Source organism: Pinus tabuliformis, chromosome Q (assembly GCF_031772625.1).
Source record: "Pinus tabuliformis cultivar Carrire ecotype Pingquan chromosome Q, CPIR1, whole genome shotgun sequence".
Classification (NCBI taxonomy): Eukaryota; Viridiplantae; Streptophyta; class Pinopsida; order Pinales; family Pinaceae; genus Pinus; species Pinus tabuliformis.
Window position 1 is genome coordinate 1225067723 of NC_142296.1, and position 26680 is coordinate 1225094402.

The 26680-nt window shown below is 37.6% G+C and overlaps 1 protein-coding gene across 1 annotated transcript; it reads right to left on the minus strand.

The window, feature by feature from the left end:
- Positions 1–24258, minus strand: LOC149224204 (uncharacterized). The gene is made up of 2 exons (XM_089388115.1): positions 22257–24258; positions 1–1988 (listed from the first exon to the last, which is right to left on the minus strand). The coding sequence occupies exons 1-2, from the start codon at positions 23985–23987 to the stop codon at positions 249–251; spliced, it is 3471 nt and encodes a 1156-aa protein (XP_089244241.1). The 5' UTR covers positions 23988–24258; the 3' UTR covers positions 1–248.
- Positions 24259–26680: the final 2422 nt, after the last annotated feature.

The window sequence follows — 26680 nt, forward strand, 5'->3', positions numbered from 1 at the left end:
TAAAAATGTAAATGTTAAGAGTCAATATTATTCGATGTTTCTCCTTCCGAGATTTCTCATAGAAATAAAGTGATCTTAACATATTATACGATGGATAGAATGTAAGTTAATGTTGCCGAAGAAAACTAATGCTAGTTTATAAACTGTGACAATCAATTACCATTTGCACTTGAATAAAATAGTAGAAGAAAAGGAAACGAATTTGCATGTGGCATGATGTTGGAAGAAACAAACTATCTCTCACAAGATTAGGATGTGTTGCCACAGAAAGTGTCTGCTGAGTCTGAAAGAAATGTATAGTTGCTTACACTAACTTCCCTGGAATAGCAACCTTCAGTGCTTATATAATTGTACGTCTCTTGAGTGCTTCCTAACCCACTTTGGACTAGGTTGTCCTTGATGATCATATAGCCCCCTGCATTTTGAGTATTATTCAGAGAGCTGAAGAAGCTACCAGTAGGGGCAACAATGGATACATCTTTATTAAATGCATTTGAAATATTTGCTATCGCCATAGTAGTGTCATTTCCTTCGTTCACATCTGCAGAATTCAAATATAAGGGGAAAAAGGCATCAACTTTACAGGATAATACTATTCCTGTGGCTGCCTCTACAATAACCTTCCTATTGGTTGCTATTGTTTGCTGCACAATCTGTACATCTCCATTTCTTTTAAAAGTCATTAAATTATCATACTTGAACTCTTGCGAAGTATGAGTAGTGAGCTTTCCATGAGAGGATTCTACCCAACCAGAGGAAGAGATTCTCCTATTCGCAGATGTGCGAAATGATCCATCTAACCCTTCGAAGTTTGACACAAGAGAAAACTCCAAATTCGGCTCCTCGTGTCCAATCAATTGCCCTCTGATTGCACTGCTAGAGTTCTCATCAAGCCACAGGTGCAAATTCGCATCTACAAACCAAACATCCAGAGCATCGGTCACGCGGAAACCGAATGTGTGCTCTTTTCCATCCAACAGTTTCCCCAAAAAGGGTGTAACCTCAATCTCATAGCTGGGCAGATCAAATGACCCAATACCAGTAACAGGACGCCAGAACAGTGGATTGATCCCTCCTGTATGAACCACAGGAAAAGGCCACACAGCACCTACAAGGATCCCATCGATAAAGGCCACCACTTCCCTAAAAGGCCCATTACCAGCTGTACCAGTCAAATTATTTGCCTCAAGATACACATTGGGGGGATTGGAGTACCAGAACTCATCATCTTGATGGAATGAAACAAAAATCTCCAAAACTGCCTTGTAAGCGTTAGGCGGTAGTTGCAACGACTTCGACTGCACATCAGACGCATTTTCTATCTGAAACCAGGATCCCCCAATCTGAGAACTAGGAAGCGAAATGGGCAGAATCAGATCTGCAAACCCTGGGTTATCTAACCCTTTTTTCCCATCATCTCCATAAAAATGAAATGTTATATTGACATGATAAACTCCAGTATAAGTCTTATCAACTACGTTATTAAGCTGGACTTCAAGGATTTGAGGATTATCTAACAATGAAGAAAATTTAGTAATATCCTTGTGAATGATCCATTCAATCCCATTCTTAGTGGGTTCTGCTGTACAAGTGCGGAGGATCTCCACTCCTCCCAACCACACGCCTGCAATTCGGTCATACTGCCTCCCCTTACACGTTGCCTTCCACTCCATCACCACTTTCGTCCAATTCTTCTGACAATTTGGGGGTGGCGTATACTCTACTAAAACTGGAGGCAGACCATACGTGAACCCAAAATCGTGGTGTAACAGTTGGACAGAGCATGGTTTCGCCTTGGGAAGCTCAATGGGTTTTGTAACCTCAAAAAATATCAATGGATTGTCTTGAGAGCGAGACAGATTTACCTCGTCTGTGGGTGCTTGAGTTGCTGAAGTAGAGACCTCCTTTTGCCTCCGCAGGTCAACGATGGCAAGAGTTCGAGTCGCCACCAGTAGCAACACCAGCATCTGCCAATGGATCTCCATTGTCTATAATAAATGCAGTCTTAGGGGTGCATGGCATTCAGAAAATCTTGGCGTTTTCGCCAAAACAAGCGACCCCCCGTTTTGTTCCTCGGATCTGCAGATCGAGGTTCACACGGGCACTAACATTCGCTTCGAAAACATTACTAGTTTAGGAATTTGGAAGGCCCATAAATGTTCCTGCGATGTGAGGATATCTTCACTTTTGACTTCAATATACTTTTGGTTCCTGGGAGCTTTTTTCATTTTCTGTTCGATTTTGTGCTCAGATTGACCCAAACTATGTCCTCGGATACTTTTAGATGAGTAGAGTTTAAATTTTAAGAAATATTCGATTTTTTAAACCATAATTTTAATGATGTATAATTTTCAAAAGTTGTAAAGTTATAGTTGTTTTGATAGGAAAAAATACCATTTTACACAGAAAACGATATCTTTACCGAAGGTTTATGGAAGGTTGGACTTTGCATGATTTTGAATAAAAGAAACACATTGTAAATGTGTTTCAAGTTAAAAGAATTTATTTATTAGATTAATAAAATGGTAAAATAAAATAAAAATTATTATATTTATTAGATTAATAAAATGGTAAAATAACTTGAATTTATTTATTAGATTAATAAAATGGTAAAATAAAATAAAAATTATTATATATTAATTATTATGTGGAGAGGTTTTTTATAAAATGAAATATTAAATTTAATAACAATAATAAAATTAAATATTAGTTTAATTAAAAATAATAATAAATCAATTTGATTTTGTTTTTATTAATAAAATTATAAACTATTTTTTTGGAAAAATTATAATATATATATATATATATATTACATTAAAATAAATTTAAATAATAATAATTCATATCTATAATTTATATCATCTTTAATTTAGATAACTTTAAAAATAGAAAGAAAAAAATAAATTTAATAGTTGAAATTTTGAAAATAAAATTTGATATTAAGTTTGACATACTAAAAAAATTGAGAACTTTAACAGTATCTTTCGCTAAAAATCACATAAGAGATATTCTCGTCCAAGTATTTCGAACGAGCCAGTGTGGTTTATTTTCAGGACAAGATGAGGAACTAGATCGAGGCATTGTAATAAATAGATGTAAAGAGTTGCTAACTAGCCGTTAGGGAGTAACAGCTAGTTTGACTAAAGTTAGAAATTAGAAATTAGGTTTTGAAAAAGAAGATTAAGGGAATTTATTTTATTTTTTTTCCGAAGAAAAAGCGAACTTTTTATTAAGAGAATAAAAAGTTACATTGCAGATGCTGAGCATTTCCGTAAGTAGCTGCTTGCTGAACCAAGCATACAAAACACAAAAAGTCTCCTTTCTGTTTGATGAAACACAGAAATCAGAGCAGATTTGCTATAAAAGACAGCTGTTGCAACAGCTAACCCATGATGAACTCGTCTTGAGAGACAGATCAAAACAGCAGAGTATACAGACATTCCGATCAACCTTTGAGCCTCCTCAACAGTGAGGAAAACAACCCACAAAAAAAATATATGTAAACGAGTTTTGTAAAAGTAAAAAGTCTGTGTGATGAAGTCTATGCAAAAAATATATAAAGGCTAATAAACATAAAGCAAAAACAGCAGCTGAAAAGTTAATTATATGGCGGCACAACTGATGTAACTGTCTGTCCTTGACAGACTTCAACTATTTTCCACCCTCCCAGAACTTGCTGCAAACCTTCCTTAGAAAGCTTGTCCGCGTCATCATTGCTGTCCCTGTAGATATGGCATATGGAGAAAGTGTTAAAGGATGATTTTAAAACCTGTATTTCCTGAAGCATGGGTTTCAATAATAGATTTTTGCAAGTACTTTTTCCATTGACCCAGTTAATAACGTTGAGAGAGTCTCCAAAGATCTGAATAGTGAAGGTGTTCCTTTGGATGAGCCAACATAGGAGCAGTCTTAAGGCTGAAAGTTCGGCGAAGTTATTTGTACCAGACCCCAGACCGATAGAAGCTTTGAGGGTGTGATGAGCATTGATGTGAATAACAATGCCTGCACCTGCTGAGTTATTTTGGGAAGCACCATCAAAGAACGCCCAAGGAATACCTTCTTTGATTTGGACAATTTTGGCATGGTTTTGAGGTCTTTTTTCTTCAGGTTCTGGGATGGAAGCGTAAATGGATACTGCTTGGATGGCTATGATGGAGGCCTGTGTATCCTTGTCTTGAAAAATAGATCTGTTTCTAGCAAGCCAGACTCCCCAGCAAATGATGGGTGGGAGATTCCTTAGGTTCCCGTCCGGATAGTGCTGCCACCAGTTTGACCAGGCCTCATCCAGATTCCCATTTCCCCATTGAAACTTTTTGTTCATCAGCTTTTCAACCTCCCTCCAGATTTTTACAGTTTCCGGACATTGTAAGAACAGATGGGTTATAGAATCCTCTGCTGCTTTACAGAGGGAGCACCTTCCCGGGCCATACATGAATCTAGCCTGGATGATGTCCCAAGTAGGAACTTTCCTTCTAAGGAGACACCAGAGAAAGAGTCTAGCCTTAGCAGGGCATTTTAGCTTCCAAATATGTTTGGCCCACCACTCTGGATTTGCCCATCCTTTCCTAGATTGGATAAACTTGTATCCTTCTTTGGGGGAGTAATCACCTGTTTCCATTAAGGGAATTTATTGAATTAAACTCTTATTAAAAAAAAAATCTCAAATAATATTAATTGGGATTCTAATAAAATAATATAATAAACCAAGCAGTTTAAAAAAATATAATAATAATAATAAATAAATAAATGAATTAATTTTTATTTATATCCCCTTATAACCTAATTATTGTATATAATATCTTCATAATTATTAATAATAATAGGTTTAGGCCTAAATATTAATGAATAACTAAATTTTGAATTATTATAAATTAAATAATTAAGAGGATAAATATTATTTTAAAAATAATTAGTAATAATATTAAATAGTAAAATTAAAAAAATATATATATTAAAAATAATAATGTTGAAAAAAAAAATTCATCCCCTTATAACCTTATTATTATATATAATATCTTCATAACTATTAGTATTAATAGGTTCAGACCTAAATATTAACTAATAATTAGAATATTATAAATTAAATAATTAGGAGCAATATATACCCAGATGCGGGTGCTTTAAAGTCATAATCAATGAAGGTTTATGTCAAGCCAGCATCTGGACCTGCAGCTGGCAAATCCGCACAGCCTCCAAAATCCTCCCGCGGATGAAAATGGATTATATATGGTACCTGCAGATCATCAAGCATTCGGAATTGAATGCGCTCCCTGTTCGAGACTCTTCGCAGGTTGTTTTATTTATGGCTTCGTTGGTTGTATCAGCTGTCATTCCCATCGGGTCTCCCTTCATCAACTTGTCTCTGTCCCTGCATCCTCGTATCGCTCTGGTAGCTTGGTTGCATGTCTGGTGTAAGACCTTTATTTGGCTTTCTTACCTTCGAACCTGCTCTGTCTGGCCTTGTTCTTCATCTCCTTTAGGTTACTTCGTTCCCTTGACAATGGTGCATCGCCGTGGTTGCTCTCGCCGTGGAGGCAGCAGTGGAAACCGTGGGCGTTCTCAGCCTGCTCCCCAGAATATTATCCCTTTGGCTTCGGCTTCCCCACCCTCTGATCATGGCAAGCCTTTCCCGCACAATTCGTTCCAAACCACCCGCTTCAAATTCCATAGTCGTCTCAACAGACCGGTTCTCTCGGCCAGCATCACTGTAATTTTGGCTGAGGAAGAAGCTAGGCCTAGTGTCTCTGTGCATACCTCAACTTCGCAGTCTCAGGATGATAGCGAGCTCCAGGGAGAAGATGTGGGCATTGTGTTCGATTGTGGTGAGTTGCAGGCTGAGGGGAGTGTCCCTGATGTCCTCAAGCCTCCAGAAGACAATACTCAGGATATTTCGGCTTCTGTTAATCCGGCGAACCCCCCCGATGGCAATCAGCGCTTGGCAGCTCCTCCAGGTGGCAGCGGTACAGGTGCTGAGGACAATGTTGATGACTCGTGGATGGGCATTCCTTGCCGGGTGGAGAAGGATGCTCAGGACCCTCTGACAGATGCTTGATGCCTCCGGGACCTCGTCCGATGTCGCAGTTTCCCTTCTGGTTCTTTTATCCTATGTGTTGTGTTATTCTGGCTTTTGTTAATGTGTTTTGTATCAGGTCTTGGCTCGGCAAGTTTATCAGATATTCTGTCAATATGCTTTTTATCAGGTCTTGGCTCGGCAAGTTTATCAGGCCTTTGGTCTTTCAGTTTTGCATATGGTTATCCGGGCAGCACAGAAAATATTATGGCTACAGCTCTCCTCTGATCTGTACTGTTGTTTACCATTATGGCCAGTGTTTTTGTATGTATGGCTTCTAGGTCTTTTGTATCTAGTTATCTCAACCCGGGGATAGTTTGTCAGTTCTGTTGGACAGCGTCGGCTTCCTATGAGGTCTTGACCTCCATGTAACTATATTTTCCTTTTATTAATAGAATTAGCCTTTACTTAGAAAAAAAAAATTAGGAGCAATATATATATATATATATATATAGAGGAAGAAAGAGTAGGAATCCAGTATATGCTGATACTCCAGCGATCGTTCCTATTCAAATTAACAGGCCTCTTTTCAATCCTAAATTTACGATGATGAAAAGGGTCAATCCTAGCAATGGGCCTAGCCACTTCAAGAAGTCTAAATTCAAAAATTGAGAATTGTTAATATATATATATATATATATATATATATATATATATATTGTTATGAAACCAGCTCAAGAAAAGATAGATCAACGCCTTAGAATTCAGCCTCTTCGAGGGGGCAACCTCCTTTACATTACATAAATGAACAATTCTTCTATGATTCAAATGACAAAACCTCATTTCTATATATAGGAGTCTAAGGAGTCACAATATAACCCAGCCGACCTAACAATAATAATATAAAGCCACAAAAATAACAATAGAGGGATTCTATGGGGCACAGTAATAACAATATGGGGATAATAGGGGCACAACAATATTAATAAGGGATGCAACTACAATAGTAATGGGGTAATTACTAGTATTATAGGGACCCAACATGCCCCTCTCCTTCAAAAAAAGTGTTGTCCTCAACACTTGAGTAGTTCTGGATGCTTCTGTATAAAATTCTCATCCTCCCATGTGGAATCTTCGGCGGATAAGTTCTTCCACTTGATAAGATACTCTGAAATTGATCGATTTCGTAGCTGTCGAGTTCTTGTTTCTGTGACTGCTTCCGGTTCCAATATAATTTTTCCTTCCTCGTCAAGTTCTGGCAATATTGTTTGAACTGGGAGCTTGTCGCCTATAACCTTATTTAAACATGAAACATGGAAAACTGGGTGCAATCGAGAAGCTGCAGGAAGCTCCAATTTGTATGCCATAGTACCAATCTTTTGCAACACCTTGTACGGACCATAATACTTTGGTGATAATTTATTATCCTTCTTAGCTTGCTTGAGGGACATTTGCTTATATGGTTGTAGCCGTAGGAATACCCAATCACCTACATCAAAACTTCTTTCGCTGCGATGTTGATCTGCCTGTTGTTTCATTCTATTCTGTGCCAACACGAGGTTATCCTTTAAGAGTTGGAGGACTTGTTGATGTTCGATGTGATGTTCCACTGCTTGAACCTTAGGATTTTCTCTTAAATATGATGTGATGGATGGTGGCTGATATCCATAAAGTGCCATAAATGGGGTCATTTTTGTTGCTGTATAGAAGGAAGTGTTATACCACCATTCAGCCAGAGGCAACCATTTGACCCATTGTGTCTATTTATCAGATACAAAGCAACGAAGATATCCTTCCAAACATTTGTTTACTATCTCAGTTTGCCCATCAGATTGAGGATGATAAGATGAGCTATGAGCTAACTGAGTACCAAGACAAGAAAATAATTCTGTCCAAAAATGTCCAGTGAAAATGGGATCTCTGTCACTTACAATAATCTTTGGGTTTCCATGTAGCTTTTGAATTGTTTCCATAAATGCAGTAGAAACCGTACTGGCTTTAAATGGATGTGATAATGCACAAAAGTGTGCATACTTGGTAAGTCTGTCAACTACCACCATGATGACACTCTTTCCCTCAGACTTGGGTAAACCTGTGATAAAATCCATTGAAACCTCCTCCCAATGTTGGCTTGGAATGGATAAAGGTTGTAATAGACCCGGTGTCTTAATTGTTTCAACTTTATTTTGTTGGCAAACCAAACATTTCGCCACAAATTTTTGAATATCCAATTTAAGGCCATCCCAAAAAAATTCCTTCTTAACCCTGTGGTAAGTTTTTAAAAATCCTGAGTGCCCTCCTAAGGGAGAAGTGTGCAATTCCATAAGAATCTTTTGTTTTAGTTGGGAATTCTTACAGAGGTATAAGCGATCTTTGTACCATAAAGAATCATTTTGCCAGCTAAATGTATCAGACGTACTGGAATCTTGTTGTAACTTTCAAATAAGTGCCCATACTTCTTCGTCATTCTTCCATTCCTCCCTTGCTTCGTTTATCCAATCTGGTTGGATAATAGAAATGGCGCACAACAATGCTTCCACATCCTCATCCTTTCTTGAGAGTGCATCTGCCACCACATTTTGCTTCCCTTTTTTGTAGATGATTTCAAAGTCATAACCCAACATCTTTGTGACCCACTTTTGTTGCTCTTCAGAGGATAATCTTTGTTCTAAAAAGTATTTAAGGCTATCATGATCCGTTTTTACCTTGAAGTGTCTTCCCATTAGGTAGGGTCGTCATTTCTTAAGTGCATGGAGTATTGCCAACATTTCCTTCTCATAAATAGCTTTGTGTAAAAACTTTCCCTTGATTGGACGACTTTCAAAAGCAATGGGTCTTTCATCTTGCATTAAAACAACACCAATTCCATTTCCTGAAGCATTGCATTCCACAATAAAGGTTTTTGTGAAGTCCAGTGTAGCTAAGACCGGTGCTTGGCACATTGCCTCTTTAAGATGTTCGAAGGCCTTTGTTGCTTCTGGAGTCCATGAAAATGCATCTTTCTTCAATAATGTTGTTAGAGGTGCTGCTATTCTCCCATAATTCTTAACAAACTTGCGATAATACCCTGTCAACCCGAGAAATCCTCGCAGATGCTTTATGGATGTGGGGATTTTCCATTCCTTAATGGCTTTAATTTTGCTAGGGTCTACCTTAACTCCTTCATGAGATACAATATGACCCAGATATTCCACCTCTTGCATTCCAAAGAAACATTTGGATCTTTTTGCATATAATTGTTTCTCCTCCAATAGTTGTAGCACCCTGTCAACATGTTCAACATGATCCTTCCAAGACTTGTTGTAGATTAGTATATCATCAAAAAATACTAACACAAATTTTCTAAGGAATGGTTTGAAAATGGAATTCATCAAACCTTGAAATGTTGAAGGTGCATTGGTAAGGCCAAAAGGCATGACCAAAAATTCATAATGACCCTCATGAGTTCTAAATGTTGTTTTCGTAATGTCTTCAGTCTTCATTCTAATTTGATGATATCCTGAACGAAGATCCAACTTGGTGAAGTAAATTGATCCATGCAATTCATCCAGTAATTCATCAATGACGGGAATGGGAAACTTATCTTTAATCCGGAAACATGCGCCATGATCCATCCTTCTTGTGCACTAATACTACTGGAGCAGAGAAAGAACTTTGACTCGGTTGAATTATACCAGCCTCTAGCATTTCTGCAACCATACGTTCAATTTCACTCTTTTGGGCATAGGGATATCTGTACGGCCTGATGTTTGGAGGAACACTTCCTGGAATCAAATGAATAGCATGATCATGATCACGAATAGGTGGGAGACCTTTGGGAGTCTCAAATACCTTGGAATGATTGTCCAAGACTTTTTGGAGATCTGGAGAAATAGATGATTGCAATGTGGAAACATCTAGCGAACATAATTGTGCAATTACACCCCTTTGTTCTTTTTTTAGAAGCTTTGTCATACCATTAGAGCTAATTATCTTTCTCGGTTTCCCTGCAATACCCCTTAATTCAACTTCCTTTCCTTCCATGGAAAATTTCATGAAAAGTTCTTGAAAATTGAAAGCTATTGTACCCAAGGATTGTAGCCATTGTACTCCTAGTACAACATCAGCACCTCCCATTGGAATGGAAAGCATTGGGCTAGTCAATACATATTCTCCCATCAATAGCTTGATATTATGGCACTTTCCAGAGCAATTTATTTTTCCTCCATTTGCAACCATCACTTGACACTCTGGTGCTGGGTATAAGAAGCAATTCAATTCTTTTGCTACCTTACAATGAATAAAATTGTGGGTACTTCCTGAATCAATCAACACTAGTACCTTTTTCTTCTTGATTTGTCATTCTATCTTGATGGTTTGAGGAGTGGTAATTCCCGCCAATGCATTACAAGATATGGTCGGATTCATTTCTTTTTTATCTAGGCTTTGTTCCTGGAGTATATCCTCTTCTTTTGACCTTTCTTGCTCTTTTTCTTCTTCCTCTTCACAATCTATGTAGAATAATTTCTTCTCAGCACACTTATGACCTTTAGTGTATTTGCTATCACAACTGTAACAAAGCCCTTTTGCTCTTTTTTCTTCCAATTGTTGTGGTGTCAACCTTATAGGTTGTGGAAGACTAGGAGCAACCACACTTCCATCTTTATAGTTGAGAGTGGTATGCTTCTTGGTTGCCATAATTTTGCTTTCCATTTTTCTTGCTAACCTGAATGCCTTATCTAATGAATCAGGTTCCCAAAGGCAAACATCATGTTGGATATTATCCTTTAAAGACCCTATGAACACATCAATCCTATGCTCCTCTGGAATATCTTTTACCCTTATGTTCAATTTTTGGAACTCCTCAATGTGCTCCATTATTGAACCCTTCTGTTTGAGACTTATCAATTGGCTAAAAAAAGTGTTGTTTTTTGTATCCTCATAATGTGCTATCAATTCTTCCGTAAAAATTTCCCAAGTGATAAATTGTTTACGAGAGCAAAGCCATTGATACCATACAAACTGATTTGGTTCCAAATATAAAGTTGTCATACGTACCTTTTGTGTGTTTTTCACATTATTGAGATCGAAAAATTGCTCCATTTGTAATATCCATGTTGCGGGATCTTTGCCATCAAACTTCCTCATATCGATTTTTGGAATATGGTGGGTTTTCGATCCCACATTAGAGTCTAAGAAATCATGATTAACATTTCTTTTGTTCGCATCATGAGTTTCCTTTACTACCTTTTCACCATTGGTAAGTATTTCCTGTAGAAAATTTGTCAAATCTGTCTTCAAATATGCCATGCATGTCTTCAAATTTGTGTTCAAATCTATCTTCAAGTTGTCCATCCTAGCTTCCATGCCATTTATCTTAGCTTCTATTAGCTTTTGTGATAGTAACATTTGTTGCACTTGTTCTTGTAATTTTGATATATCATGTAGCATTTTTTCCTCTTCTTCATAAGTCATGTTAGAGCTTTCAGGTTCCTTACTAGGTGTTTGCATTTTCTTTCCTCGAGGCATCAGTTACCGATAATAATGCTCTACTATGCCCTTTGAATTCCTTCAAAATAAATTTTCAAACCAAGCTTAAGCAAAAATTTAAGAAAATCTACACACATTTTTCACTTTGTGGGAGCTCGATATTGTCTCTGATGTATCTTTGTACTTTTCGATCATCTAGTTCTAAATTTGTGACTTGCAGTAGCCCTCTGTGTCCTCTTTCCAATGCCTCAAGTCTGACCCAAATTGGATTCTCCAAGGAAGAGTTATGTAAAATCTCCCACAGTGACTTGATTATATACTAGTTCAGTAGAGCGAACTTGTACGATGTGCCACGAGTCACTGTTTCGACCTTTGGATCTGAAAAATGCATACAAGAAACTACAGTCCGTCATCTTTCTGTACCTTCTTACGAAATTTCAATCTGATCCCCAGAGAGAAAGTTATGACTATTTTCCCCAGGTCACCTGTTTGGAATGTAATTTAGGAGTCTGCAAAAAAAACCAACTTCCTCAGATCATATCTCCGCAAATATAGTGCGAAAAACTCTGAAATTCGGACCCGAGGTTCAGCGCGATTTCTTCTCAAATGGTTTTTTTTGCAACTTCTGAAACGTCGCAAAAAAAAAGTTATAGCGAAAATGCCACGATGACCTGTTTGGAGCAGCGAAACCCTAGAATCCAAAGCTCTGATACCAAATGTTATGAAACCAGCTCAAGAAAAGATAGAAAAGATAGATCAACGCCTTAGAATTCAGTCTCTTCGAGGGGGCAACCTCCTTTACATTACATAAATGAACAATTCTTCTACGATTCAAATGACAAAACCTCCTTTCTATATATAGGAGTCTAAGGAGTCATAATATAACCCAGTCGACCTAACAATAATAATATAAAGCCACAAAAATAACAATAGAGAGATTCTATGGGGCACAGTAATAACAATATAGGGATAATAGGGGCACAACAATATTAATAAGGGATGCAACTACAATAGTAATGGGGTAATTACTAGTATTATAGGGACCCAACATATATATATATATATATATTTTATTATAATTGTTTATAAATATATAAATTTATATAATTTAAATTTAAATAATATAAATAAAAAATTAACACATATATTCAAAAGTAATAAATAACAACATAAATTTAAACATTAAAAGAATTTTTTAATGTACATATGTTATTTTATATATTTTATTGAAATATTATACTTCTACAATAACCCTTATAACGCTTATATATATATATGACAATAAAATTTGAAATTTAAAGATTAAAATATTTTTTAATTTACATATATTAATTTTTATACTTTTATTGAAACATTACCTTTCTTTAAAAATACATAAATATATGTAATTTAAATATGTATGATATAAATAAAAAATTAACATATATATATATATATATATATTCAAAAATAATAAATGACAATAATTTTTTTTAATTGTTTTTTTTGTATTACCTTTATATTTCAAATTACATCACTAATATGTTAAGATAACCAAGTGTTAAAAAAGACCTCAATCCATAGGGGAAACCAAATTTATTGGTCGATGTCAAACTAAATAGAGCAACCACAATAAAGTATTGTTGTTGGTCAAAGTGGTGTCCTATCACAAACCAACTACTAGAAAGCATACAGAAAAAACATCATAATAAACTCAGGAGTCAAATTATATCACAGGAGCAGGGTCCTTGCACTTGTTCCAGCTAGTGCAGAAGGCTTAGATTCACATTGGAGATGACTCCCTAGGTGGGCCAAGGGAACATCTAATCTCTCCAAGAAATACCTCTAGTGGTGTCGTATCCTCGAGATATCATTCAAGAATGAAATGATAGCATTCATGTCTTCATGCTTCTCCTTTAGTACTCGACCGAACAGGGTCTTCAACTACAAATGCAAGGAATTGGAGTGCATGTATTGGTTCCTTCCCCTGGTATGACTAGGGTCAGCAAGCCAATGGGAGACCTCTGTCAAGATTTTTGTATCTTAATAGCCCTGATGATCATGATTAACATTTGTCTCAAGTTGATGAATCTCCTTTTAATGCTAGGAGATATCACAAAATTATAAATCGTTGCCACTTCTTGGGCCTAGGAGTAAGTGACCTAATGACCTTGCTAGCCATGCCCACCAATCCCTCAGTGGCTACACATCCTTTACCTGAGCATTATGATCGGAAGTGGACACCGCCAAATGCAGCGTTTGAGGCCACTACCAACACTTCCACGAAATACCCAAGTAATCAATGCCCAATCAACAACAAAGCGACAACAAAAATTCATGTAGATGCACCAAGTTCCCCTAAAAGTCGTGACAAAGCAAACAATAACAAACACCCAGAGATTCAACCTAGATTAGACCCCAAGTAACCATGTAGCAGCAGCAGGAGGGACATTTATCCAAGCCAGGTTGAGGGGTGAAAGAACAGAGATACAAAAGCCGCAATACATCTCTCAAGGAAGGGACAAAACCATACTTAGAATTTAGTCCAAGAGATACTAGCATAACACGAATTAGGGGCCATGATTAACAAGAAAGCAATGAGGATAAAGTAGGAGCCACAACAAAAGTAACCAGAGCACCAATGAGTAAAACCCCATAGAAATCAAGGAGTAGGAAAAATTTGTTCCCGCCTAACACTGCATAAGAAACCCGAAGTCAACGAAAACCATGACCATATAGTAGAGTAAAGGCATTGATGCAAACCCTAGAGATAGACTGAAACCTCCATGCTAACCTCCTTAGAAATTCATTTATCATTCTAGGCACACATACAACATTCCCATCTATAACTCCAAACACCTGACACTCAGTGTCTGACTCCAGAAGCAAAGGAAGCAAAAGTCCATCCTGGGTCATTGCCTCTACAACTCTAGAGGCAAGAAGCCCTCCCACTAGGAAAAATCATGTGTCACTCCATATTCCAGTCATCAAACTCTTCAGAGAAGGCCAGAGGGGAATTCATTCCACATGTGGTGGGAGTGCACTCCCACTGGAACATAAATAACCAACTCCACTCAGGATCATTGCAAGTTGAGGCGTATTAAGAAAACAGATTGTCAAACCATGGAAGAGTAAATTTTACATACAATTGTTGTAGCGGCTGCAACACACTCCAAAATTTTGGCTTGCATCCAAATTTTGAAGCCTTCCTTGGTTTTTTCTTTGATGGTTGCAAACACTCAAGCTCACCCCATGAGCTCTTGTGAAGTCTTTTTCAAATTTTGCTTATTTGGCCAACAGTCATCTTTCGGCATGTTGATTGCTTTGTCATGCTTGTGATCTTATTATGGCGAGTTTGAAGGTTTTTCTTTGTGTGTTTGAGTTGTCTTCGCTATGTGAACACCCGTCGCACTCACACACAAAATTGTAAGCACTATCACGCAAGTGTCGTCAGGGTCGTTCAAAGGTCTATCTCAAGTGTCACGCGCGTCGCTCTCAAAGCTAAGATAGTCTCACTGAAGGCATGTTTTGTCTTCTTGTCCTAGTGGGCTGTGTTGTCTCGTCGTCAAGTATGTTAAGTGTATTATCACAATGTCAAGTTCGCACAAGTTCACTTCCTTTCGACACTTAGCCATTTTCTTGAAAATTTATCTGACCAGGCAACCCTCTTCCACTGAACCCCAACTGAGTTGTATTGCGCAGTCTCATCCCTCAGTGACCTTGATCTGCTGCCTGGAACTGCGCATTGTTTGAGGTTGTTCCCCAGGGCAGTTGCACTGTGCAATCCCGAAGGTGAGCAGCATGTCTACCTCCCATAATTGCACAGAAACTGACTCCATGACCAAACTAAACTACGCATTTCTCAAGAACAACCATCATGCCTCTTTCTTGCATGTCGAAAGCCTGCACTTCTCTGAGACCTGGGTCTGCACTATTCTCCAAAAATGCACAAACATGCCTAGCTAGTCCTCTGTTGCCTTGCTCTACATTGTTCTCAGAAATTGCGTAGAACTACCCAGCTGACCCTCTGTTGCCTTGCTTTGCACTACCTTCAGAAATTGCACAAACATGTTTAGCAGTTCCCATGCTGCCTATATTGCATTGTTCTCCAAGACTGCGCAGTTAGGCTCAGCAGGTCCCTTGCAACCCGGTCCTGCGCTGCTCTTAGAAAGTGTGCAGAACTGCACAGTTGTCCCTCTACAGCCCCACTCTATCTTCCCTTTAAAAACTACAAGAGGTGTCCCCCCTCAGGGTCCCACCTTGCAGGTGACATTGGTGACTTTCACTACGCAGTTTTGCCTCCCAGTGATCACTGCACAGTTTGTCCCGACAGTGTAGGCTATCCTCCCGGAATTCCTCATTCCATCCTGAGTTGCACTCTGTGTTGTCTCAGTGAGTTGTCCTCCCTCCCTGTCACCCGAAACACGAGAACAATGCATCATGCTAGACTAGGAGGTTTTAGATTTGATGTCATCCTGTCATGAGTGAATTGCAGGAACATGTACACTAGTAGATCATGGCGAGATGATGAACGAGATGAAGAAGGAGCGCACATGCTAGAGGACTTGCTTTGTAACAACCCCTCACCGGTCTACCCAAAGTAACCATGCCAACTGGGGTAAACATGAGGAGAGATGCTACTACAATCAGATTTGACCTCCTATTTCACCTTAAGGAAGTGGAATTGACGGAACATCACATATAGTCATCCAACATCATCAATAGAACCCTCAAGAGAATCAGCCACTCAGACAGCATGTCCCTGGGTCCCACTATTATTCTTCAACTCTTAGGCCATAGTCACTCTCATGCTATGGGCAAGGGAGGGGCCAGCAACCTAAAGTCGCTCTCACAGGCCTGCTTGCCAGTGACTGTGACCAGAATTGACATTTATGTGCCAGCGACCTCAGGATTTAAGCCACTTTTCTAGCCCAAAATCTTGGCCTTTGCCTAGAACTTGTTGTAACTTCTGGAATTCATCAAAGACATAATAACAATGTTGATCAATCAAAAATAACCCTTGAGACTAGGCCCGAGCATCCCCAACCAGGACTGACATTATGTCAAACACTTGGCATCAATGCAACCTACAGGTTTAAGATACAAGACAGAGCATAAACGACTTAAACAACTTATGAAACATAACCAGAAGAACCACTCCCTTCTCCATTGAACTACTACATCATCAATTAGGTCTTTCATCCATCCATTTAACATATACAAGTAAATACATGAAATAACCATGACATAAACCAGTCATTCAACCATGCTTATAACCAGCATAAAACCATATAAATATCAGAGATATGGCAGCCATTAAATCCACATATAAATCAGTGCAAGAGTAAGAGAACTTAGATTTTATTAATCATTTGCAAATCCGACCAAGTTTGGGACTTCCATGTACCACCTGACCATAGACATGGTTGAACCAAATCTCTCTTTCAGCCAGTCACCCTCGTGCTATATTCCAAGCATGAATGTGGGATCTAATAGAACAACCAATCCAAGAACAACCAAGGGAATCCAGAGGTTAAACCACATCCACCCTCATTAAACCGTGATCACACCAAAACCGGTGCTCCAATCACAACCAAACAAAAATTGGAATGCCATCTGAAATCCAACACTATTCTTGAGGAAATTTTCGTCTCCTTGTCTCTCAAGCTTTACTGCAATCCAAACCCGGATCACTAGGCCCTAAACCGAGACTTCTCCCTCAAGCTTTATTGTGTATCCCACCAAAACTAGTCAAGAGATTCCTAGGCCTTTGGGAACGAACTTTGAGACCACCTCTGCCCCATATTCTGAATTCCATCTAGCAAACCGAAGCTCAAAAACCGAAATAAACATCCCAACATACCATGGCATCTATAAAAAGGCTAGGCTAGGCTGAAATCCACTGTCATACCCGAAAAAACCATGCCACCAATAGCAAGAGAACCATACACTAACATGTAAAGCCATGCATGTCCAAACTAGCTAGGAAATCACACATACAAAAGGTTACCTGCAAGTATTCCTGTCGAAGCTGCTTGATCCTGCTTTCCTTTCCTTGATTTTCCTTTCCTTTGCTTGCTTTCCCTTTCCTTTGCTCCAAACTAGAGTTCTCTAAGAAAAATCTAAGTGACCAAGAGAGTGAGAGAGAGAGAATAATGAGAGAGCTCCAAACTTGAACTTGACAAAAGCCATGAACTGGTTCTCAAAATCCTTTTTATGCATGAGGCCTCTAATTTCTTCATTTTCCATTATTTTCCTTCAATTCCCTCCTCACATGCAACCTGTGACCTTTTACCTTCCTTTTCTCCTAATTCCTTTATTTTCATAAATAAATGTGCCAAAATGCCTTTTTTCCTTTTAATGCCTTTGCCAATTTTCCTTAGCCAAAACACACATCCAATGATGCCCACTAGGATATCTTTGCCTAACATTCAACTTGGAATAAGTGTCCCTTAACCATGGTCTTATTTTTCCTTTATCAACTTTTATTACATGTACCAAGCATATCAAGCAACAAGTGAAAGGAGCACTTGCATTGAACTATCAAGCAAGACCAAGACCATCGAAGACCCCGCAGCACTATGCCATGCGGAGGAGAAGACAAAGCACACCAAGATAATGAGTCATGAGTTGTCTTGGCCACATCACCATTATGGGCCATATCTATTGTAATTGAATGTAATGTAAAGTGAAGTCCAATGGACACACACAAGAAGTCGAAGAGTCATGTTAGTTGAAAAGCCATGGGAAGTTGAATAGCCACGAGGGTAGGCTAAGAGTCGCAAGGGTCAAGCATCACCCTTGGCTATATATACCCCCCCCCATTGTATGAGCAAGGAATTTTCACCTTGGCTCCTCCCACATAGCCTTGAGAATCTGTAGTCTATTTGTTGAGGAGCGAGGAGTGGCTCTAATGTCCCACTATTGGGACTAGTGATGTATGGTGTATAGATGTGTCTTGGGACTTTTGCTTAATTCAAAAGCCTGTTAAGGCAAGCACGTTTTCACACATGTTTTGTAGATGTTTGTAAGACTATTCCTTAAACATTTGTAATGCATGTTTGCTTAAACTGTACTAAGATAGTTGAACTACTTTAATTATTTTAGTACTTACATTGTTGAAGATGTGTTGTATTGTTTATCAATGTTGTCTCGTCCGTGTGGAATACTTTGTTGGACATTCGACAAACCATTCTTGTTTATTGGTTATAACAACCGTCACCTCTGCGTGGACTAGTCTACTGGATGGTGTACGTGTTTTCCCTTGCACTTTGGTTTTAACGATTGCCACATCCATTGTGGACTACTCCGCTAGATGTTGGACAGACCCTTTTTGGTTCGTGTCTATCTCTCCTTGGGTGGTACTACTACCTCTCATCTAGAGGCTCACTTTACTCTCTCCCCTTTACAGTAAGAGAACCCGGACACAAGTTACATTACGCACTCACCAGGTATACTCACCTCGCTTTTTGAAGATACAAGCATAACACTCTCATGTGTTGAACAACAAGAGCTAAGGCAAATCTCTAAGATAATGGAAATCGGGCCATCATACCAAATGGGACTCCTAGACCAAACGGTATGAGGTCTAGTTGGGACTTCATACCAGGGAGACCCCCTAAATGTTAGTGGATCCAACATCGTCAACATTTCTGGTGCTAGAAGAGGGGTCACCAATAGTTTATGGTTGAATTTCCTACCAACCCCACTCATCTATCATCTGTTCAAGGTAGTAACACACACTCCTTCTCCCCTACTTGCAACTTTGAAGTTGGTTATTCCTCACCTCCCATACCCGAACAAGAAATCTCATATCAACACATCCACGTTGTTTGTCCCATCACCTGTTAGTTTTCTAAAGCTTTTGGACTGATTCCAGGAGTGCACACTCTTCCCTAATCGCAAAAGAAGCAAAATACTACCCCCATAGGAGTGGTAGTCTCATTTGTGGAAGAAGCAATCATCGCCACTCTTGAAGAGTTGGAAAAAGATGTTGAAAACGAAGAGGAACCTCCAGTCTTCCAAGAGGGAGAAGAAGATAACATTTTACTCTTGGGCTCAGGTTTCGACAAAGGAGGCAGAGGGGAAGGCATCATAGGATGCAGAGGTGGAGATGAACCAACAGATTCAGAGGTAGAACCATCAGATTCAGAAGAAGAGGAGGAGGATGAAGAAGAGGACAACATGGCTGACCAAAATTTGGAATGGATGACCTAGGGCCCATTGCCATTCCCAAGTGTCTTACACAATATGCCAAGACACGCAGAGAAATTTTTAACGAAGTATGACCCTTTCAATACAGTGAAGGCGGAAGATCATTTAGACATGTTTTACCTACATCTGCAAACACTTGAGGTACATTATGGCAACGTTGCATGTAGATTGTTTCCATGTACCTTGGATGGCAGAGCAGTTGTATGGTACCATAGCCTTCCTATGAACTCCATTCAAAATTGGGGGGTGTTCAAGAGAATTTTCCTTGAGAAGTTTGTTGAAGACAAAACCCCCGCCATGTTGCTAAAAGAGTTGGGTAGTCTCAAGATGGAGCAGAAAGAAAAAGTCAAAGATTTCAACCAGAGGTTTAACCGTATCTTGAACAAGTTCACAACAAACACCAAACCTCACAACTCCATCACTATTGACTACTACACGTGTTCATTGTCGACCAACATTGCGCAGTTCGTCAAGCGAGTTGCGAAACCAACAATATTAGAAAATCACTAAGAGGCAATTGTTGTGGAGAAAGACCTACACGTTATCGGAGTCATTGTAGATGACGAATCAGCTAAGGACTCCAAAGACACAGTCAGGGGGTCTCAAACCATTGTGAATAAAGCGAAGGAAAAGGAAGCAAGTGAAATTGAGAGCCTTACTCATCTCATCAAATCCTTAACAACCAAAGTTTCCTAACTCAAACAATAGATGAGCGAGACAATCGTGAGCAGTAGGCCTCCCAAGTTCGCGTAGAGGAAGAATATGACTTCAGGCAGCTGTAGTAGCCACTCGGCCAAATCTGTGCAGAGATCTAATCTTGTGCTCAATCTGGATGCGATCATGACAGTTTATTACGGCAAGTTCCATTGCGAACGACATTCAAAGAAGACTTGCCCAGGATGGAACCAAGGAATGAGCGCTCTGGCTACACAGTTGACCGACCAATTCACGACCAATGAGCAGGCTCGGTTTGAGGATGAAGATGAAGAAGAAGTTGTTGCATCTGATGAAACTCCAAGTGTTGGGCATGTAATCAATATGTATCAATGCATTCACACTGCCCAGCAGACAACCACCGAGAAGGAGCCTCAGAGCGATCGTCCGACCCCAAAGAAAAACAATCGATGCAACTTGAGAAGTTCAGGGGGGCCCACTGTGTTTGACATACCAAAATAAAAAATAAGAAAACATCTGCTCAGAGTAGTTGATCCGTCGTTCAACTCAACACAAAAAACTCAGAGCAAGTCCGGGAAGATAGCTACGTCAAAAGGTATGTCTGTGAGCAACAAAGACAAGAGCATCCCACTAGATAACACAAACACAAGTCTACCCTCAGAAATCTCGTTGAGTCTTCCCGCTCTGGACTATAACATTGTTGAAGACATGAAAAAGACCCGTCCGAACATATCTTTGTATGAGTTAACTAATATCACGGTTCAATGGGATATTCTTTTGTGCACACTGGGGCAAACTCCACAGGCAATGTTGCCTCTTCTAGCAATGGACCAGGTAAGTCTCCCGACTCACTCGCATTTGCGCTCAATGCGCTCCGTATGGAGGAAGCAAATTCAACTTCTTGATGAACTCTTCCTAAATGTACAGAAAACTTCAAGTTTCTAGGCCTACCACACCTCCCAAAATCTACAATCATGAAAAGCCATGATCACAACCTTCTCTCGTGAGAGAATCAAACACATATTGGCTTTTATACCATGTTAACTAACAAAACAGAAGACGTTGTTTCTGACCAAACTGAGTCTGCGTCATCTATTCACCAAACAATATTACATATTTTATATAACATCATATCAAAAACCACTTTCTAACTAAAGAGAGAGAGGTCAAGAAATTCTTTCAACCTTTCAACAACTCAAATTGAGAAAAATCTTGTTAAAGAAAATATGTCATTCAACTAGGATCCGACAACCTCCTAAAACATACAAGAAAATCATTTGTACGGAGACACACTCAACAATATAATGACCAAAACAATAACAAACCATAACCTTCTTGTGTGAATAAATACTCTATAAAGCAAGGAGTTAATAAATTCAACATTATGTACATGTTGAACTCTACCATGAATTTGTACTATCATCATTATCAGTCATAATGAACTCCTTGAATTCTGATCTAAATGGTGATTCAAATTTATAATATTATACTATTTCAGTTTTATCCACCAATTTCAGAGGCAAAAGCATAAAGATGTAAATGTTAAGAGTCAATATTATTCGATGTTTCGGAAAATGAACTCCTTGCATTCTGATCTAAATGGTGATTCAAATTTAAAATATTTATACTATTTCAGTTTTATCCACCAATTTCAGAGACAAAAGCATAAAAATGTAAATGTTAAGAGTCAATATTATTCGATGTTTCTCCTTCCGAGATTTCTCATAGAAATAAAGTGGTCTTAACATATTATAAGATGGATAGAATGTAAGTAAGAAAACTAATGCTAGTTTATAAACTGTGACAATCAATTACCATTTGCACTTGAATAAAATAGTAGAAGAAAAGGAAACTAATTTGCATGTGGCATGATGTTGGAAGAAACAAACCATCTCTCACAAGATTAGGATTTGTTGCCACAGAAAGTGTCTGCTGAGTCTGAACGAAATGTATAGTTGGTTACACTAACTTCCCTGGAATAGCAACCTTCAGTGCTTATATAATTATACATCTCTTGTGTGCTTCCTAACCCACTTTGGACTAGGTTGTTCTTGATGATCATATAGCCCCCTGCATTTTGAGTATTATTCAGAGAGCTGAAGGAGCTACCAGTAGGGGCAACAATGGATACATCTTTATTAAATGCATTTGAAATATTTGCTATCACCATAGAAGTGTCATTTCCTTCGTTCACATATGCAGAATTCAAATATAAGGGGAAAGAGGCATCAACTTTAGAGGATAATACTATTCCTGTGGCTGCCTCTACAATAACCTTCCTATTGGTTGTTATTGTTTGCTGCACAATCTGTACATCTCCATTTCTTTTAAAAGTCATTAAATTATCATACTTGAACTCTTGCGAAGTATGAGTAGTGAGCTTTCCATGAGAGGATTCTACCCAACCAGAGGAAGAGATTCTCCTATTCGCAGATGTGTGAAATGATCCATTCAACCCTTGGAAGTTTGACACAAGAGAAAACTCCAAATTCGGCTCCTCGTATCCAATCAATTGCCCTCTGATTGCACTGCTAGAGTTCTTATCAAGCCACAGGTGCAAATTCGCATCTACAAACCAAACATCCAGAGCATCGGTCACGAGGAAACCGAATGTGTGCTCTTTTCCATCCAACAGTTTCCCCAAAAAGGGTGTAACCTCAATCTCATAGCTGGGCAGATCAAATGACCCAATACCAGTAACAGGACGCCAGAACAGTGGATTGATCCCTCCTGTATGAACCACAGGAAAAGGCCACACAGCACCTACAAGGATCGCATCGATAAAGGCCACCACTTCCCTAAAAGACCCATTACCAGCTATACCAGTCAAATTATTTGCCTCAATATACACATTGGGGGGATTGGAGTACCAGAACTCATCATCTTGATGGAATGAAACAAAAATCTCCAAAACTGCCTTGTAAGCGTTAGGCGGTAGTTGCAACGACTTCGACTGCACATCAGACGCATTTTCTATCTGAAACCAGGATCCCCCAATCTGAGAACTAGGAAGCGAAATGGGCAGAATCAGATCTGCAAACCCTGGGTTATCTAACCCTTTTTTCCCATCATCTCCGTAAAAATGAAATGTTATATTGACATGATAAACCCCAGTATAAGTCTTATCAACTACGTTATTAAGCTGGACTTTAAGGATTTGAGGCTTATCTAACAATGAAGAAAACTTAGTAATATCCTTCTGAATGATCCATTCAATTCCATTCTTAGTGGGTTCTGCTGTACAAGTGCGGAGGATCTCCACTCCACCCAACCACACGCCTGCAATACGGTCAAACTGCCTCCCCTTACACGTTGCCTTCCACTCCATCACCACTTTCGTCCAATTCTTCTGACAATTTGGGGGTGGCGTATACTCTACTAAAACTGGAGGCAGACCATACGTGAACCCAAAATCGTGGTGTACCAGTTGGACAGAGCATGGCTTCTCCTTGGGAAGCTCAACGGGTTTTGTAACCTCAAAAAATATCAATGGATTGTCTTGAGAGCGAGACAGATTTACCTCGTCTGTGGTTGCTTGAGCTGCTGAAGTAGAGACCTCCTTTTGCCTCCGCAGGTCAACGATGGCAAGAGTTCGAGTCGCCACCAGTAGCAACACCAGCATCTGCCAATGGATCTCCATTGTCTGTAATAAATGCAGAACTCAACAGAGTACGGATCAGTCTTTGCTCGTTGCCCACTGCTTTAAAATAGTAACAGCAAGGCTGATGCATAGTCTTAGGGGTGCATGGCATCCAGAAAATCTTGGTGTTTTCGCCAAAACGAGCGACCCCCCGTTTTGTTCCTCCGGATGTGCAGATAGAGATTCACAAGGCGCTAGACATTCGCTTCGAAAACATTATCAATTTAGGAATTTGGAAAGCCCACCAATGTTCCTGCGATGTGAGGATATCTTCACTTTTGACTTCCATATACTTTTGGTTCCTCGTAGTTTTTTTCATCTTCCGTTCGATTTTGTGCTCAGATTGACCCAAACTATGTCCTCGGATACTTTAAGATCAGTAGAGTTAATATTTTAAGAAATATTTAATATTTTAAAACCATATTTCTAATGATGTATAATTTTAAAAAGTTGTAGAGTTATTGTTGTTTTGTTTGAGAAAAAAATAAAAATAAAAACAAAACCAAAAAACTTCACACGCAAAACGATACGTTTATGGAAGGTTGGACTTTGCATATTTTGAATAAACTAAACCTATTGTAAATGTGCTTCAGGTTAAAGAATTTATTAGAGTAATAAAATGGTAAAATAAAATAAATTTTATTATATATTAATTATTGTAAATGTGCTTCAGGTTAAAGAATTTATTAGAGTAATAAAAGGGTAAAATAAAATAAAAATTATTATATATTAATTATTATGTTGAGAGGGTTTTTTTATAGTTTAATAGAAAGAGATATTGTATTGTAAATGTGCTTCAAGTTAAAGAATTTATTAGAGTAATAAAATGGTAAAATAAAATAAAAATTATTATATATTAATTATTATGTTGAGAGGTTTTTTTTATAGTTAAATAGAAAGAGATATTGTATTAATAAATGAGTATAAATATTTAAATATCTATTTAATATGAAATATAGTATATATAAAATAAAATATTAAAACAAATAATAATATAATATAATATTAATTTAATTAAAAATAATAATAAATCAATTTTATTTTATTTTTATTAATAAAATTATATAAAAATGATTAAAAGAAAAATTATAATATATAATAAATTCAAATAATAATAATTCATATCTATAATTTAAATCATCTTGTTTAAATTGGATAATTTTAAAGTTGGAAGAAAAAAAAAAAAATTAATAGTTGAAATTTTAAAAATAAAATTGGATATTAAATTTAATATACTGAAAATTGTTATTATATATATATATATATAAACTAAAAAATATTCTCTTTTATACATAAAGCAAAGAATTATCGTCATTTTTTTCTTCTTTGCAAATATATATAATTAAAATATTATATTTTTATTATAATGGTTTATAAATATATGAATTTAAATTCTTATATAATTTAAATAAAAAATTAACATATATATATATATATATATATATATATATATATATATTCAAAAGTAATAAATAATAACAAAAATTTAAACCTTAAAAGATTTTTTTAATATACATATGTTGTTTTATATATTTAACTTTTAACTTTTATATTATATTTAAATATTGTACTTCTCGTATAATTGTTTATATATATTAAATGATAGTAAAATTTAAAGATTAAAATATTTTTTTAGTTTACATATATTCAGTTTATATATTATTTATTTTTTATTTTATTGAAATACTACACTTTTTAAAAAATATATAAACTTATATAATTTCAATAGTATGATATAAATAAAAAATTAACATATATATTCAAAAATGATAAATAATAAATTATAATAATTTTTTTAAAATTGATTTTTTATATTACCTTTCTATTTCAAATTACATCACTAATATGTTATGATAACCAAGTGTCAAAAAAATACCTCAATCTGCCATAGGGGAAACCAGATTTATTGGTTGATGTCAAACTAAATAGAGTAACCATAATAAAGTATTGTTGTTGCTCAAAGCGATGTCTTATCACAAACCAACTACTAGAAAACATACAGAAAAAACATCATAATAAACTCAGGAGTCAACTTATATCACAGGAGAAGGGTCCTTGCACTTGTTCCAGCTAGTGCAGAAGGCTTAGATTCACATTGGAGATGACTCCCTAGGTGGGCGAAGGGAGCATCCAATCTCTCTAAGCAATACCTCTAGTGGTGATGTATCCTCGAGATATCATTCAAGAATGAAATGATATCATTCCTGTCTTCATGCTTCTCCTTTAGTACTCAGCCTAACAGGGTCTTCAACTACAAATGCAAGGTATTGGATTGCATGTATTGATTCCTTCCCCTGGTATGACTAGGGTCAGCAAGCTAATGGGAGACCTTCGTCAAGATTTTTGTATTTGAATAGGCTTGATGATCATTATTAACATTTGTCTCAAGATGATGAAACTCCTTATGAATGCTAGGAGATATCACAAAATTATAAATTGTTGCCACTTCTTGGGCTTAAGACTAAGTGCCCTAATGACCTTGCTAGCCATGCCCACCAGTCACTTTGTGGCTACACATCCTTTATCTAAGAATTATGACCGAAAGTGGACACCACCAAATGCAGCATTTGAGGCCACTACCAACACTTCCAAGAAAGATCCAAGTAATCAATGCCCAGTCAACAACAAATCGACAACAGAAATTCCTGTAGATGCACCAAGTTCCCCCAAAAGTCGTGACAAAACAAACAATA